Here is a 17,071-nt window from a genome sequence, read left to right as displayed (position 1 = left end):
TCCTTGAGAATACTACATTAATTAAGCATGTGCCTTGCAAGATTCATTATTGCTTTACTTGTGTTCCCTGTTGGTTGTCTCATTCATTAATCTGCTGATTAGTAACCCTGAACTCTTGTCCCCCATGCCCCACCACCATTTTTGCATTGCCTTTTTAATATACTGTGCTGTTCCCCCGGGACGTAAACTCCAGGACCCGTCCCTGGCCTGCTCGTGTTTGTTTTCTTTGCCCCTTGTGCTTGCCTCTGCTGTAACATTTGTAGTATGTGTTAAGTAATCCTTAAGGTAACATTTTTATTATGTCATAAAAAGTGCATGGCAAATATATTATAACTCATGGACTTTGTTTAAAAATGAACGGATAATTTATTGAGTGTGTTACATGAGCCTCGCTCCCCTCCCCATTTCAGCTGAGACTTGCTGCTCATTTAGCCTAGCCTCCTATCGAGTGCTCCCACCCTGTGACATGCTAGGAAAGCAGACCCATGGTTGGCTAGAAGTGACATCATAGTTTATGTACTCAATAAAAATTTAATTAAGTCATTACAGGAATTGCAGTCATCATTTAACCCTCTGATTTCTTCTGTTTCGTTTATTATTAAACATTCAGTAATAGCAGTCACCAAATCCTGATGGCTTATAAAATATCTGCATGAATTTTAATAGCTTAAATAAATGGGAAAATATGAGTAACTGATATAAAAGGAACCTTTTCCTTGTGGTGGTGCTATATGTATGGGTTTTTATAAAAAAGCAAAGCATTATAGAAAGGAGAAGAGTTTAATAAGACAATGACCCAGCATTAGCTGGAGAGAGTTTCTCATCTGATTTGTCTATGCATGGGCAGGGTGCTCCATATGGAATTATCTGGCAGTGAGGACCTGCACACCAGCAGACAAAAGCTTAAGTGAGGGAATAAGATCCCAGCAGAGGTTCTGTGTGTTGTCTGTGCTCAGTCACTCACTCAGGTCTGACTCTCTGTGACCCCATGGACTGTAGCCCGCCAGGCTCCTCTTTCCATGGGATTCTCCAGGCAAGAATACTGGAGTGGGTTGCTATTGCCTTCTCCAGGGAATCTTCCCGACCCAGGGATTGAATCCACATCTGCGTTGGCAGGTGGAGTCGTCACTACTGAGCCGCCTGAGAAGCCTCAGCAGAGGTTCACCAGAGGGAATATCCAGCCCCCTTGAGCTGCTGGGCTGGTTAGAAGAGCCCTGCAGGGCGATTCCAATAGTTCAAGAAGCTGCTGTCACTTAGCCTCACCTGTTGCCTGCAGATCATGTGTCTGCATTGATGGAGCTTCCACCCTCTTCCAGGAAGGGCCCTTTTCATGATCTAATCCTGCTTCAGTGATGAGATCTAAAAACAATTCCTAGCTGTGGCAGCTTGCCACCTCTCAGCTGGAGGTGAGGGGAGAGGCAGCTCATAGGTCACCAGAGTTAGAATAGAGAACCAGGAGGTAGAGGATCCTTGCTCATAAGGAACTGGACTCCTCCTCTCCATTCCTTCTGGGCAATAGTGGGCCAGAACTCAGGTGTGCATCCCAAGAGGAGAAAGGATGTCTGTATGTAAATGAGCTTTATTGGAAAGCAGGAATTGAAATTTGTATGTTAATATGTTGGTGACCTCTGGAAATGCCTTGCACATGGTGAAATCAGTTCTAATCTTGGCTCTGAGACTAAGTTGATGTGGGACCTGGGGGGCAGAGTCCCTTCCCCTTTGGGGTCTCAGTTCACCATTTCCTCAAAGGGATGAGCAAGGTGACATCCGAGGGCCCTTCCAGCTCTAAAGCTGACTGGTTTGATGTAGCACACAAGCTAGCTCTGCTGAGCAGGTTCAGTGAATGTTTACCTCGGACAGTTGCTGCCTTTGTGCTCGACATCTCTGACATCATCCCTTTGTGGCCCTGATTCTTTTTTTTTTTTTTTAAGATTTTTTTTTTGATATGGACCATTTTTAAAGTCTTTATTGACTTTGTTACAACATTGGCTTCTGTCTTATGTTTTGGTTTCTGGCTGCGAGGCTTGTGGGATCTTAGCTCCCCAACCGGGGATCAAACCCGCACCCCCTGCATTGGAAGGCAAAGTCTTAACCACTGGACCCTCAGGGATGTCCCACTCTGGTTCTTCTTGCACAGTTAGAATGACTCATAGGGGAGGAGGAAGAGGAGCCCCTCAGCAGGAGGATGGGTGGTAGTCCCACCGTCTTCTTGCAGAAGGAAGTAACTCAATTCTGGCCTGTTTCTCAACGCTACCTTAGCCCATACTGGAAGATGGCACAGTAAGAAGTTCGGCAGTTCTGAAATTTCTGAAACACGGAAGGTACAATAAACAGAAGCAATAAACGGGAAGGAGCAATAAACGGAAGCAGACAGAAGGATGTGACTGGATAGAACACGCTCTGTGTGGCACTCAACCCTTGTGAGGATTCAGTCCTCAGCATGCCAGCCCTAAACCCTGCTCTGGCCAGGCACTAGCCTAGGTGTTGGGGCGTTAAGATTCATCAGACGGAGTTCCTCATGGCCTTTCAGCTGCTCGAAAACTGTGGGACAGGTGTTGTGTCCCCAGGAGAAGTGTGGACAAGAGAGCTCTGGGAACACAAAAGACGAATGGCTGTTTTGGCCTGGGGTGAAGGTGGGGTGGGAAAGGTCATGGATTGCACCACTGTCTGCATCCAGTCTCACATTTTCCAGTCTTGAGTCTCACAATTCTCTCTCTCTTTTTGAAAATTGTCCATGACTATAAAGTATTGGAGCTGGTTTTAGTTTTATATAAACAAACCAGAAGGTATTACTCATAATTCCTTGCATTTGCAGAGCACTTTGCAGCTTACCAAGGCTTTCAGCATACATCGTGGAATAAATGAATGAGTGAACAGATGAATGAAGTACATGCTAATTCATTTGCTGTACAAACCAGTCCTCTGTGTAGGGCATTTCAAAGACAAGGACATAGACTTAGATAGGTTACTTGACTTGCCCAAGATCACATCCTAGGTATACAGCAGAATTATGACTTGAACCCAAGTTTTCTGACTAAATCCAGATCCTTTCAGTACTCCTTTCTGTCCTTCTTCAGAGACCAGTGATAAACCACAGGATGAAATCATTCAGTATTTGATTTATGACCCAAAGTAAAATCATCTTCCCGGAGGCAGGAACCTGCTGGAATGTCAGGAACATGGACTTGGGATTCAGACTGACCTGGATACTTCATCACTACTTTGCTGTGGGACCTAGAGCTCATCACCTCACCTATCTGAGTCTCAGTTTTCTGTGTCTATAAAAGCATGATGATAGCATATCTATCTCTCTGGGCTCCAGTGGCAGAAGAGATGATGTCCATAAAGCACATGGCCCATAACAGGTGCTCAGTAAATGGAGAAGATGATGGTGGGCAACAGTCATGGTTGTTAAGCACAAATTTTATTCTCCATATAAAGTTCCAAATGACTGGGTTGTTTCTTAAACTTGTGAATTTAAATAGTCAGCAAGTCCTTTCTGTGTATTACGTTTGACACCAGGTTTTCTGCTGGGATGCCAGAGAGGAGTAAAACATGGACCCCTTTCTTTAAGCATATTCCTGGAGGTCAGATTCCTGGAGTCAAAGTGTCCTCCTGTAGAAGAGGTTTCGTGAACTGCACTCTGGGTTCCGCAGGCTCACCTGGCTGTTCTCTGAGAGGAATTCTACCTGAGGCTCCACAGTCTCACTGACATTGCGTTTCTGGAACAGTCCGTTCACATGAACAGTCTCACTAGTTCAGCCCATCCTGTTCTCCCCGACTCTTCACAGCCTCAGGGGCTCGCCTTTCTCCTCAGCATCTCACGCACAGCCCGGCCTCTCTTCCTCCTCTTCCCACCTCTGGCCACTTTGCTTGTGCTTTTGCTGTAGCAGACTCCTTTCTGTTCCTGCCCGTTCACCCTTCCTCATTTTCTTTCCTGCCCCTGCACCTTGTACAGCTTATTCCCCGTGTCTCGAATGTCCTCTTTCCTACCCCCTAGCTCTCTCGTCAGACTCTTCCTCTGAGGTCCAGTTAAACATCACCTCCTTAGAGAACTTCCCAGCAGCACCACCCCCGTCCGCTACCCCAAGCAGAGACCATTTGTACTAAAATTTACTTATCACTCCCCACTTTGGGGATAGAATTTGAGGTAACATGTTGCAGTGTGATTATTTTTTTTTTATTAATACAGGTCTGTTTTTAATAGACGATGTGCTTCTCCAGTCAAGAAGCCGTTTCTTTTTCTTTGTGTTCATAGGATCCAGCACAGAGCCTGACACATAGTCGGGGCTTAGTTCATAAAACTGAGTACTGCTTTGTATAATTCAGGACCAAAGTCTAAAAGAAGTTGTCAAATTGGGGAGAATCCCAACAGAGCAGGGAAATAGGAGGATGGGGCAGGAGTTTGACCTGTTAGGAGCCTTCTTTCTCAGTTCTGCTGTCTGTGTCAGTCAGGAGCCAAAAACCATACTTTATAGTTTTTTTCCTTTATTTTATACTTTTGTTTTTGCCATTTTGTTTCTGTAGGTTAATTCCTATATCCTGAAGAAGAACATGATGCTTATGACAAATAATTTCTATGCCGCAATCTTAGGATATGATGAGGTAAGATGGTTTACCAAGCCTCAGACAGAACAGTGGCCTTCCCCCAACAAAGGCTGTTGATGAGAACTTCTGAAAGAAGCTTCAGGGCCCGTCATCACTGCCTGCCACTATTTTACTGTTTCACTTCATATTTTACTATTTCCTCACCTTCATTGACTCAGCAACCAGAATGAGTGTGCCCAGAAGTTTGTCTAATACTTGAGAAAGAAAGCACTACGTAGTATGGTCAGATCATTCAACTAGCTGGCATTTATTGAGTGCCTGTGGGGTGCTGGATGGAGGGACACAGGCAGATTGGTCAATATCTCAGCCCCAGATGCTCCAGAGAGAGGAAGGCACGCCCATATCAGCAGCACAGTCTGCCAGACAAGTCACACACTTTTGGGGGCTTCAGTTATAAAAGCAGTACGCATTCATTTGAAAATTCATGAAACTCTGCCTAAATGGTTGAAATAGAAAATAGAAGGCCCCCTTTCTCGCCTGCCCAGCTCCCTGCCCCAGAGGAAAACCTTGTTAATAGTTTATTGGGTGTCCTTACAGATGTTACCTGTACATACACAAGCACCTATGGATTTGTTTTCTTTATGCAAATGAAAGTTATTCTGCGCTCACCATTCTGTAACTTGCTTTTTTTAACTGAGCAATATATCTTGGATGTCCTACCTAATGACATTTAGATCTGTCTCATTTTTTATTGCAAAATTTACATAACATAAAATTTACCATTTAAAGTGTACATTTTAGTGGCGTTGAGTATATTCATGTTGTTGAGCAGCCATGACCACCAGCCGTCTCCAGAACTTTCTCTGATCTTCCCAAATTGAAACTCTGTGCCTAGTAAATAATAAATACTATTCTATTCTCCGCTCCTCCCAGCCCCTGGGCCACTAGCCTACTTCCAGGGTCCTCCAGGGCCGTTGGCTTCCTCTCAGTTCCTCTAGACCTAGGCATCTCAATTTCTGGAAGGATGCTTTTTTTGTGTCGTGAGGGAAAATAAGTCGATATCCTAGTAGACTGTGGGAAAACTGTTATGCAAACTAATTTTTGCCTTCTAGGCACCCATTTTTTTCCTGCTTCCTCCCTCAGACCAGTCTCCCATTTGTCTTCAGCTTACTAGCATTGTGGTGGGAAGAGGGTTGAAGTGGGGCTCGCTGAGCTATTCAGCTGCTTGTATTGTGCTCCTGCTCTGTGCCAGCCACCACGTCCTGACTCGAGCTGGTCAGTGCCATCCCGTGACCTCACATCAACCACCTTCGCTCAAGAACCTCTGAGTGCACTTATCTTCCCAGCCAGGGTAACAGTTTCCACCTGGTCATCAGAGCCAGGTGTGGCAAGAAACTCTTGACAGTCTGGACCAGTCACGTTGCTATCATTGTTAATCTGAGTTCTGAGTCATCCTTTTCCTCCTAGTTGATTATAGACTTGCCCCTTCCCAGCCATCTCGCCCATCGCCGAGGCTGTCTGCGGCAGGCCCTGGCTCCTGGGGCTTTTGCTGTCCTGTGCTCTGGGCTCGTTTTCTAAGTCCTCATAATACTCGCTCCCACTCCTGTTCCCTCTCGTGTAGCACATATGAGTTGCTGCCAGCAGCACTCCGGCATGTGCCCAGGGCACTTCAGACACAGGCAGGTTGTTGTGTTAGCAAATAGCTTGGAGAACGGTGATGTGCCCGAGCTTGTTCTTGGCTCCTGTCCCCATCTGCCAAAAGAAGTTGGTTTTCCCGACTCAGCCATTGTGCCAGGACAGTCTTTTAAGCTGTGGAATTGTAGGGGTGTTTAGCAAGGGGGCATTTGAGACAGGTGAACAGTCTTTCCTTCAAACTGCCCATACCCCCTACTGGACATGGCCTTTCTGGCAGCAGACCTAAGGCCAAACCTCAGGTACCACAGTGCCCCGGGGGCCTGACCACAGCAGAACATCGAATAAGTGATCCTGGCTCTTTTGTGTAATGTCCTTACCACTTATAGAGCCTTTCATGACCATTGTCTCTTAATTTGTGGCACAGGTGTTATTTTGGTCATTCAGGTTATGAGAAACCAGGGCTCAGGAAGAGCTAGTGGCTTTCCAAAGGGCACACAGCTGCCAAGTGACGGAGCTGCCATTTGAATTCAGGCGGTCCGATCCCCAGATGCCACTGTTGCTTCAGTTCTGTTCACAGCTGCACGCCGAAGCCTAATCTTCATGTCACACTGCACAAAACACCTTTATGTTCTCTCTTATAATTCAAAGATGCTATAAGGAGGGCAGGGATTTTAGTCTCTGTTTAAACAGATGGGAAGGTTGAGACTTGGGTTTAATAAATTGCCCACCATCTCTGAGCTGGGGACTGACAGGGCCAGGATAAGATCTGGCCTTCTAGCTGACTTCCAAGGCCCAGTCAGCACTTCCTCTGGTTCCACATGCTGCCTTGGCACCTGGACAGAGCAACTTCTCAGGGCCTGTCCCTCAGTCACCCTTGCTCAGGAAGAAGGACCCTCCCCTCTCCTTCCTCAGAGCTCCAAGCTAGAACATGGCCCTAGTCCATGATGCAGGCCTCTGTGATATTTGGGCTTCCCAACAGCGTGCTCTCTGCTGTGCCAGGACAGCCGATGGTAGGCACACACAGGTTCTGAGCACTCCCCTGTGGCCCGTGGCAGTCCTGCCGAACAGCCTGTTCCTCTGCTGTGGAGGAGGCCGGGCCACCCCAGAGCTGGGTGACAGGGAGGCCAAGGTGCCGGGCTCCCATCCCCAAAGACCTAGTTGCTGTGCAGATGTGTGTCCTTGGACCAGGAGAGGAAAACCTGTAACACTCTGTTCTTAGGAGGAAGCGTACACTCACAATACGGTGAATCCATTCCTTGTGGACGGCGCTAGAACTGCTGCTGCTCCCACCTCTCCTTGCGGGTGTTGGCTGGGCCTGGCAGTGCTGTAGGCAGCTGTGGCCCAGGAGGGCCCGTCAGACGCGACCCCGTCTCTGCCTCCACCTTTTTATCCAGCCGCTTGGCCCCTCTGGGTCCTGCATTCTTCCTCTGTATTGAATGAAGGGGGAGGCCACATGCCCTCTCAGGCCCCTCCCAGCTCTGCCACGCACTTGCCCTGTTTCTTCTGAGCCGGTCCTAGGGTTGCTCGCATGTTTGCGATATCCCCAGCTTCTGTCTCCTGGCTCTGCCATTCACCCCAAAAGACCAGTTGTGCTGTGTGTTCCAGGGAATCCTTTCAGATGACCGTGGGCTGGCGGCCGCCCTCTGGAGAACCTTCTTCAACCAGAAATGTGAAGACCCTCGGCAACTTGAATTGTTGGTAGAGTATGTGAGGAAACAGGTGAGCAGCCCCTCCCCTCCCCTCCAGAGTCTCCCGGACAGCAGGTCCTTCCTGAGGTCTGTGGGTGCTGGACTTCAGAGGGTCATGAGAGGCTGAGTTCCCAGACTCCAGTCTGAGGGAATTCTGACCAAATCATGTCAGCAGCAGGCACGGACAAAGAGCATCTTCTGGGAGACACAGGTTTTCGAGGCGGAAGCCTGACGTGTCTCTCTTTGCCTGGCAAAGCAATAAAGCTCTCCTTTTCTACTTCACTGACCCCCTCCCCAGAAAAAAAAAGAGCCCCTTCTTTGGATCCAGTCATGAGCCAGGTCAGGGGGCGGGGAGTAGGAACAGAAGAACAAGGGCAGAGTGGCCTGCTGCTTTCATAAACCTGCAGGTGTTCATTCACCACACACTCGGCTGTCTGCCGTGTGCCCAGGGCTGTGCTGGATCCTGGGCGCACACAGTCTGCTTGTAAAGCCACAGCCGGGGGTGCAGAGCAGCTCCTCTGTCCCAGCAGTCCTCCTGGGCCCACTTTGAACCCCTGGCTTCTAGCAGAATTGGGCTCCAGACAGCATCCCATGATCCTCTCCCCACTGGGTGCTGCCACCTGTCGTCAAGCAGGGTTCCCCCGCTTCATCCCTCACTCCTCTGGCTGCCCAGGGCTCCCAAAGCTTCTAAGAGAGAGCTCTCGAGTGAGGACTGCTTAACTACATAGTTTCCCTTGAGTCCAGGGAGAATTCACTCCTGTTCTCTCTGCCCCCTAATTCTGTATTGATGAGAAATCCATATGTTAGAGACGAGGGAGCTGAGTGGCAAGCAAGAGGCACATGCAGGCTTTTCCAGGGTCGCCCAGTGAGTCAGGCTGCACAGCTGGGTGATTCATGCGGCCACTAGAGGCTCAGCTGCTCCAGACAGCTCATCAGCTCAGCCTGTCCCATGAGTCACACCTTTGCTTTGTGGGCCTGGCCCCTGGACCTGAAGGAGCCTCACCTCACAGTCATTCCCTTATTCACCTGTGTCCACGGCCTTCAAGCCTCTAACAGCCGGGAAAGGGAATGCCAGGCTCTGGCCCCGAGGAGAAGACAGGGCCAGCAGGCCCAGCTGGGTGATCACTGGAAAAACTATATACTAGGGCTCTTCAGACCCAGAGGGTAGAGAACCCCAGAAGCCAGGACTTCTGTTTGACCGTTCTTCAAATCTGCCAGAGCCGGGAAGAAGGCAATGTGGCCAGAGGACCCCACCCACAGAGAACTCTGAGGCTCACACTGTTGACTGGACCCGCCCTCAGACAGGAGCAGCAATTGGCAAAGCAAATGCTATGTTTTCTGAGAGACCAGCCCAACTTTTCCATTGGCTGCGGTGGGCTTGTGCCAGGGGCCACAACAAGGGCACAGCTGGGACCTCTCTGAGGGCCCTGAAGGAAGGGACTGCCACACCAGTACCCCCGTAAGAAGTCCCCTAGTGCCCTGATGAGAAGAAGGCAATAGGAGAGTAGTGAGGGAGCTCTTAGGCAAGCAGTGAGCTTTGTTGGGGACGCAGTTCTGTCAGCAAACCTTTTGAGCACCTATTGTGCCAGCCGTCCTGTTGAGAGCGCAGAAATTATTAAGACCCAGTCCTGCCCTCAAGGATCCAGCTTATGATTTGACAAGGAAGCCAGTCAGGCACAAGGCTCCCCTGGAATAAGTCAGTCTTCGATGTGCGCAGGCAGGAACAGAGTACTGTGGAAGGCTGAAGAAAGGCGGGACTAAGTCCGAGCGAGTGAATCAGGGAAGACCAGGAGGCTGTCCTGGCCGTGATGCCAGTTAGTCTGCTAGATCACCCAAGAACCAGAGATTAAATTGAGAGTTTCTACCCAGGAGATGGGCAAAGTGGTGGCATTAGGCACAGAATGGAGTGATTGAAAAGAAGAGTGGGTTGTGAAGTGGCTCATTCGTGCCCGACTCTTTGCGACCCCATGGACAGTAGCCTGCACCAAGCTCCTCCATCCATGGGATTTTCTAGGCAAGAGTACTGGAGTGGGTTGCCGCTTCCTTCTCCAGGGAATCTTCCTGACCCAGGGATTGAACCCAGGTCTCCTGCATTGTAGACAGATGCTTTACCGTCTGAGCCAGGGTTTTAGGGAAGATAATAATGTCGGTTGATCTCTTGCCCTGGAAGACAGCAGAGCATATCTGGAGATTTGGAGATCCAGGCCCGAGGTATATGTGACAGACGGGGTGAGGACGAGGGTCCGAAGGCTGAATAAGAAGCAGCAGGAGTGGAGGGTCTCTTGGGATAGGGAGTTGGATCTGAGGCCTAAGGTGAGGCTCTTGACTCCTGCCGCCTCTCCTTGCCCCCCAGTTGCCTTCTCACCCTCGCAGTGGAACCTCATCTTTTGAATCCAGTGCTGACTCCTGCCCTGATCCAGCTCTTGCCCTGGAGTTTGCCTGTCTCCTGTAAAGCATTTCTCCTCTCCTTACTAGCAGGAGCTTGGGAATCCTCCCAGAGGAGGCCTCTATCGCCTAAGGCCTGGCCACTCATTAGAGCTCCTGCCTCTTGCCAACTGCCTGACCACCCCTCCCTGCAGCTGCACATGTTCTCTGTCAGTGTCCCATCTCCACATTGTTCAGAGGGATAAACCTGAGCTATCCTAGAGGGGTGAAGCTGGCGCCCACTAACCCTGGGGTCAGAGCCTACTAGAGGAGGGTAGAAGCATCCTTTTTTTTTAAGTTCTAGTGACTAGCAGTTATTGACTTCCCTGGTGGCTCAGCGGTAAAGAATCTGCCTACCAATGCAGGAGATGTGGGTTCAATCCTGGGTCGAGAAGATCCTCTGGAGGAGGAGGAAATGGCAACCCACTCAAGTATTCTTGCCTGGGAAATCCCATGGACAGAGGAACCTGGCAGGCTGCAATCCATGGGGTCACAAAAGAGTCAGACACAGCCTAGCAACTAAAGAACAAACTAGCAGTGTGCTTATTAAGACCTATGGGGTACACATCACTATTTATGTGTCCCTTTCTCAGACAAGGGAACTTAAATTAAAAGACACACACACATCACTATTTATGGGTCCCTTTCTCAGACAAGAGAACTTAAATTAACAGACACATACACAAACACACCAAGGACATGTCTCCTCCAGCACACACTCCATGGAAAGTTCCTGCAGTTCAGAAAGTCAGTGCTTGTGTGTCAGACATGTGTCCATTCAGAAGTACAGCAGGGAATTCCCTAAGGCCTGAGAAAGCTTCCTTAATGACTTGTTTCTTCAAACCCCCTTAAATGAAATAATCTGGGCAATCAGAGACCACCCTTCATCCCTGGGCTTGGGAGCTGGGATGGTCAGAAGCCCCTCCTGCCCCTCGCTCCCCATTCCCCACTCCGGTCCTCTCATTTGGGAGGCTCGTTCCTTCCACCACCTCACGCGCCACTTCACGTCTGTCCTGCTCTTGTGACTTTCTTGTCTGGTTGCAGATACAGTACCTGGACTCCATGAACGGTGAGGATCTGCTTCTGACAGGGGAGGTGAGCTGGCGCCCTCTAGTGGAGAAGAATCCTCAGAGCGTCCTGAAGCCTCATTCCCCAACTTATAACGACGAGGGTCTTTGATGGGCTGGTCCCTCCGAACAGCTGGACAGCTAGCTTTGAGGAACTGCCAGAAGAGAGGTGCCTGTTTGGCTCAGGATCCTGCAGGAAGTGGCCTGAACTGACCTTTGAACAGCATCTGTCAAATACCTGGCCCCATTTGTGTTGATTTTCCTTTTAGTACGCCCAGGAGTCTGATCGGGTGGGGTACAGTGCTGGGAGAACCCTTAGCCCTTCTAAGGTGTCCTCTCCGTCAAGAGAAGCCCTGAGCAGGAGCTCCCTGCACACGCTCCCCAAGTGCCCTCCAGAAACCATGTGATTGACCACAGAAGGGAAAGGGGGTAGGTTCAATAGGGGACAGCTGCCTCCCCTCAAGGACCCACCGTGGCCTAGAAGCAGTGAGTAATGCTGCTGAATCAGGCTGGGTAACCACACGCTGTCCTCCAGCTTTGAGCCGTGGGCTTGAGTTGGCCATTAAAAGACCCAGAGACATCTCTCTGCCATGGTTCTTCTTTATTCCCGGGTCTTTTAGAAACACACCTGAGGTGGTGGAGGCCATGAGTTGAGAAGCAGTGCCAGCTCAGTTAGAGACAGGAGCAGAGGAGGTTCGGGTGGGGTGGGGTCTCTGCTGCTGCTTCTGTCTCCAGTTCACAGAGATGTCACTGTTCTGGCCAAGGCGTCTCCTGCTGACCCCGTCCTCGGGGACGCAGGAGGCCTGTCTGGCCAGGGGGCTTGTCACATCCTGAGGCCTCAAGACAGTTCCCTTTGTCACACACGCCCCCACTGGACTGGGGTAGAGTCATGCTGTCTTTCCTCCCTCGGCTCCCCTTACATGAGATACTGTGGGGAAGAGAACGCTTCCTGGCTTCATCGCACCACCCCAGGGCCCCGCTCCGTGCTCAGCTTTCCGCCCGCTTCCTAGCTTCTGGAGCACGTGCTGCAGAGCCCCCGTGGTCTGAGCCCCTGAGGACTAGTCTCCTCCCCCTGAGTGTGGGTCATCTTTTGGGGGATTTTCTTTAAATTGAAGAAGGGGGTGGAGAACTATATCGCCCCTCCCTCCCCCCTCCCAGTCAAACTTCCTTCATTTAACTTGCTATAAAATGAGTCATATAAAGAAACTCTATATGGATGAGGTATATCCCACTTCTGTGAAAACATTACAAATCAAACGGCCTTCTCTGAGTTTATTTAAGATGCTTTTGTTGCACGCGGAGCTCCAGAGTGAAGCCTCCTCTGTGTGTGTTAGATAATAACACCTTGTAACTCATTACAGCTGGGCACTATTTACATAAACCAGAGCTGAGCCAGGCAGGAATTTGCTGATTAATTTATTTTTAATGGAGTGAAGTATACCATGCACCAAAATAAACTTTACTGTGTGTACCTAACTGCTCCTGGAATGGATGGAAAAATTAATGGAACAGATTTTGGCTCCCAACTCTACACATTAATTTATATATAAAAGTTATTTGAGCCTTAACCCATTTGCTGCCCAGGGCAGCTCCCTAACCACAGAGCCCAGCCCACAGCCCTGGTTCAGCTACCGGGCTTGCTTTAGAATCATGGAATCTCTGATTTGGAAGGAACATTAGTGGTCATTTAGTCCAGCCCTGGTCCACAACTGGACTCCCTTTCTCAACATCCCTGTTGGCCTGTGCCCACACGGGCCCTCTGTGAATACCTCCAGCAGCAGATGGTCTCCACCTGCAGGGCCAAGTCCTGTATCCACAAGATGAGTAATCATTAAACACTGCAACTTGTAATTCAGAGCCGTGTTTCAAAAAGCCAGGTCAGTCTGTCACGTCTCTGATGTTTCCAAAGCCCTCGCTTCCTGGCCATGGGCATCTTGGAGGCTGCCAGGCTCTTCTTATTTTTGTGAGTCTCTAGCCCATTTCTTCTCTGAGCAAACTGAACCACTTGGGGCAACCCTGTATGTTTTCTCTACCTGGAATCCTCTCCCCTCTTCTGTCTATAGAAATCCACATATTCCCCATGCCACCTCTCCTGTCCACCCCAGGCAGTATCCTCCAGTGGAACTGTTTTTTTACATATCCGCCCTCCATCCTGCACTGTGAGCCCCTTGAGAGTGGGCGCTGGGGTTTGCATCAGTCCACTTTGTTTCTCCAGCATCTAACAGCATGCCTGGACCTCGGTAGGCATCCGGGTGATCTTTGATAAATGAAAGAAGGAATGAATGACCAAATCACCAACCAGGAGCCCCTTTCTGGACTGTTCTCAGTCTGTACTACAGCTTATTGTGTAACAGTTCAGTATGAAGTGCCTCCCTTGGCCTTCAAATAAGAATGAAAGCCAAACATTCTTTCTATAGCTAAATGCTTTTCTATTGCAAATTGTTATACAGAACAAGTGAGAGATGTGGTTTCTTGCCATCAGGGATATTGCTCTCTAGGAATAATTTTGTCTTTTATTTGTATTCTACATACTTCCAGCCCTGGGTTGGGAAGAATCCTTGGAGAAGGGAATGGCAACCAATTCCAGTGTTCTTGCTTGGAGAATTCCATGGACAGAAGAGCCTCACACGACTGAGTGACTTAACACTTTTGCATACTTCCAGAAAAGATAACAACAGATTAAGAGATAACAGGTGTAAAAACTGCAAAACAAAGTTTACAAGATAAGATACAAATATCAGGAGGGAAAATAATCATGTTATCACATGACTTTGGGGGCAGCCTATCAGTTGTCTCAAGCAGTCTTGTTAAATAGGTCTTTCTTCCTCCTGGTCTTTCTTCCCTTTACGCAAGAGAGGGGACTATGGCTCAGGGAAGCCTGGAAGGCTACCCAGCCTTCATCTTCAGCCCCGGGGCTCTCGCTCTCTTCCCACCCAACACTGCCTCCCGCAGGTCAGTGAGGAAACCTGCAATTGAGGATAAAACCTTGCTCTGGGACTTCTGGTTGTCCAGTGGTTAAGAATCCGCCTGCCAATGCTGGAGACACGGGGTCGATCCCTGATCCGTGAAGTTCCCACATGCGGTGGGCAACTTAAGCCTGTGTGTCACAACTACTGAGCCTGTGTTCTGCAATAAGAGAAGCCACCTCAGGGAGAAGCCCGGGTACCGCCAACAACGAGTAACCCACCTCACTGCAACCAGGGAAAGTCTGCGTGCAGCAGTGAAGACCAAGCACAACCAAAAATAAATTTTAAAAGAAACACAAAAACCTTGCTCTGGGCTCCCTAGAAGCCAACAGCAGAAATGAGGCCGGCCGAAGGTTGTATAGTTCCCACTGTCACATAAAAGGAATTACGCTTACTAATCAGAAGAAACAAATGTTTTCCTTAATCTCAGAGAACAGTGTAGGGTTTTAAAATGAGAAACCCTGAACAGTGTAGCAAATAGTACCCCTAAGCTTTCAGTATTGCCTAAAATTTTAAACATTGCAAGTATTGCTTTCTTACATCAGTTCAGTCGCTCAGTCGTGTCCAACTCTTTGCGACCCCATGAATTGCAGCACGCCAGGCCTCCCTGTCCATCACCAACTCCTGGAGTTCACTCAGACTCACGTCCATCGAGTCCGTGATGCCATCCAGCCATCTCATCCTCTGTCGTCCCCTTCTCCTCCTGCCCCCAATCCCTCCCAGCATCAGAGTCTTTTCCAGTGAGTCAACTCTTCTTACATCAAGCTGTGATTAAAGCCCAGCCCACCCTTCAGCCAGTATTTTTCCTGTTTCGGTTCTGCGCCAGACGCTGCTTGGTATTTTCACTTAGTATCTCATTTAATCCTCTGACATTTCTATGAGGTAAGTATTACCTATAAGTTCGTCTTAACTGCTGAGGAGGACTGCAGCTTGGAGAGGTCCAAGTTTATCCTGCATGTGGACTCAGGCAGTCTGACACTCAAGTGCAATGCTTTTAGTTCTAGAAAAGGAACATGGCATGGGGAAGGCCAGTTGTGCTCCGTTGAAAAGCGAAAGGAAACCTAGAGCAGTATTCCAGCTTCTTGGGTTTCTGTGGGCGAATTAACAGGAAAAGTCAGTACAGTGTTCAGGCTCCAGAGTCAGAAAGCCTTGAAGGGAGTTGGGACATAAAGGATGGGCAAGGTTTAGGCAGGTGGAAAGGAAAACAGGAAGCGAGGGTCTGTGGCACAGAGCTGGGAACTTTCAGACTGAATGGACCAGCCGAGTTGGTGGTTAAGGGAAGAGAAGGTCGCAGAGATCCAGGTGGGGCCACGAGTCAAAGCCTGGTAACTGCGTCAGGACTGTGACCTGGTGGGAGTGAGGATGCGCAGCAGTGTGCCGGGTGCGCAGACATAGTCAGCAAGGATTCCGGCCATCTAGGCTTGAGGGCCTGGGGGCAATGGTAGAAACGTAAAGGAGTTCAAACTCCAAAGATGCACAGAATAAAATCGTCAGGACTTCATGCCTGACCGAACTGGAGCCTGAAGAGCCGTCCAGAGCTTTCCTGGGAGCGGGCAGATGGCAATGCCTGGCAGAAGAGGGGAACTTGAATCCTCTTTGTTTGTGTGTGTGTGTTTTTTACAAGTGCTAATTACATTATCCTATGAGACAGGCCAGGGAGGTCTACTGAGGAGAAATCAGAGTGAAGCTAACAGCCTCTGTGTCTTCCGAGCCCCACCCCGCTGCTTTGGTGCAAATGTTAGCAGAGGAGTTGGGCTGCGGAAGATGCCACAGGAGGGCGAGGGCATAGGGCAGGCTTGGATCTCAGGGTGGGGGTGGTTAAGGCCTCAGTGCCAAGGACTTTGGCCTTGTCTTGGATATAGAAGGGACACTTTATGAAACTGGATGTGTTTCCAGGAATGAAATGAGGGTAGACCAGGCCCTGGGGTGGGCGTGGGAGAAAGCATTCACAGTGATGCAGGTTGGGTGGGGGCTGTGGTAGGAAGAGGAGGAACCAGTGTGGCAGGTGAAGCCTGAGATGGGGCTGTGGGGGGTTGGGGGGTTGGGGATGGGCAGCTTCCCTAGGGAGGAGCCTCTTAATGGAGCAGGTTGCAGAGCCTAGGGGCTGGGAGAAAGTGGGTGAAGCTTAAGTGCTTTATACTGTTCCAGGGTCAGGGCTTCCGGGAGCAGGTTATGGCAATAGTTGTGAAATATTGGGAGGTGCTCTTGATGAGAAGAAATGGAGGGAGATTGGGCAGGTGTTTTCAGGACAGGAAAGGACTGAAGATGTGCGTGGGGCTGGGGAGGAGCCTGATCAAGTGTGAAGCAATGAGTATGGTAGGAAACTTCTCACAAGTGTGAGGAATTATTGTTAGATCCCTCTGAAAGTGGAAGCCTGATCTTGAGAATAAGGGCCTGGCTTTGGAGAGGAGGAGGGAGCCCTTTCTTGAGACCAGAGACCGGAAGACGCATGGGGGGCAAGTGATGTCTGTGATGAGGGCCAAGAGGGAAAGGAGCTCCTGATGCCCAGGAAACGTAGAGTTAATCAGCCCTTGGGGCTGGGGTGGGGAAGGGAGGGGAGCAGGCAGGTCTGTGGACAGTCCCAAAGTGTTTGAGCTCTTCCCTTGGGAGCAGCCTTCTGCTCGCTGCTCTGGTTCTGCCTGCTTCAGCCTTCTCCCACTGTATCCCACCGTGCCTTGCCCACTTTTAATTTCATGGCTGCAGTCATCATCCACGGTGATTTTGGAGCCCAAGGAAATAAAAA

General features: G+C 49.6%; 1 protein-coding gene across 2 annotated transcripts in view; it reads left to right on the top strand.

Annotated features, from left to right (window-relative positions):
• Positions 1 to 12,749, top strand: part of UQCC1 (ubiquinol-cytochrome c reductase complex assembly factor 1) — a 94,233-nt gene extending 81,484 nt beyond the window's left edge. For both annotated transcript variants that reach the window (XM_068987298.1, XM_068987297.1), the window contains 3 exons: positions 4,528 to 4,605; positions 7,789 to 7,902; positions 11,340 to 12,749. In XM_068987298.1, coding sequence (XP_068843399.1) covers positions 4,528 to 4,605; positions 7,789 to 7,902; positions 11,340 to 11,474 — 327 coding nt within the window. In that variant the 3' untranslated portion in view covers positions 11,475 to 12,749. The remainder of the gene's footprint in view (positions 1 to 4,527; positions 4,606 to 7,788; positions 7,903 to 11,339) is intronic.
• Positions 12,750 to 17,071: the final 4,322 nt, after the last annotated feature.

This window comes from Capricornis sumatraensis, chromosome 15 (assembly GCF_032405125.1).
Source record: "Capricornis sumatraensis isolate serow.1 chromosome 15, serow.2, whole genome shotgun sequence".
Taxonomy (NCBI): Eukaryota; Metazoa; Chordata; class Mammalia; order Artiodactyla; family Bovidae; genus Capricornis; species Capricornis sumatraensis.
Note: the sequence above shows the minus strand (reverse complement) of the source record. Positions and strands in the feature narration are given on the sequence as shown.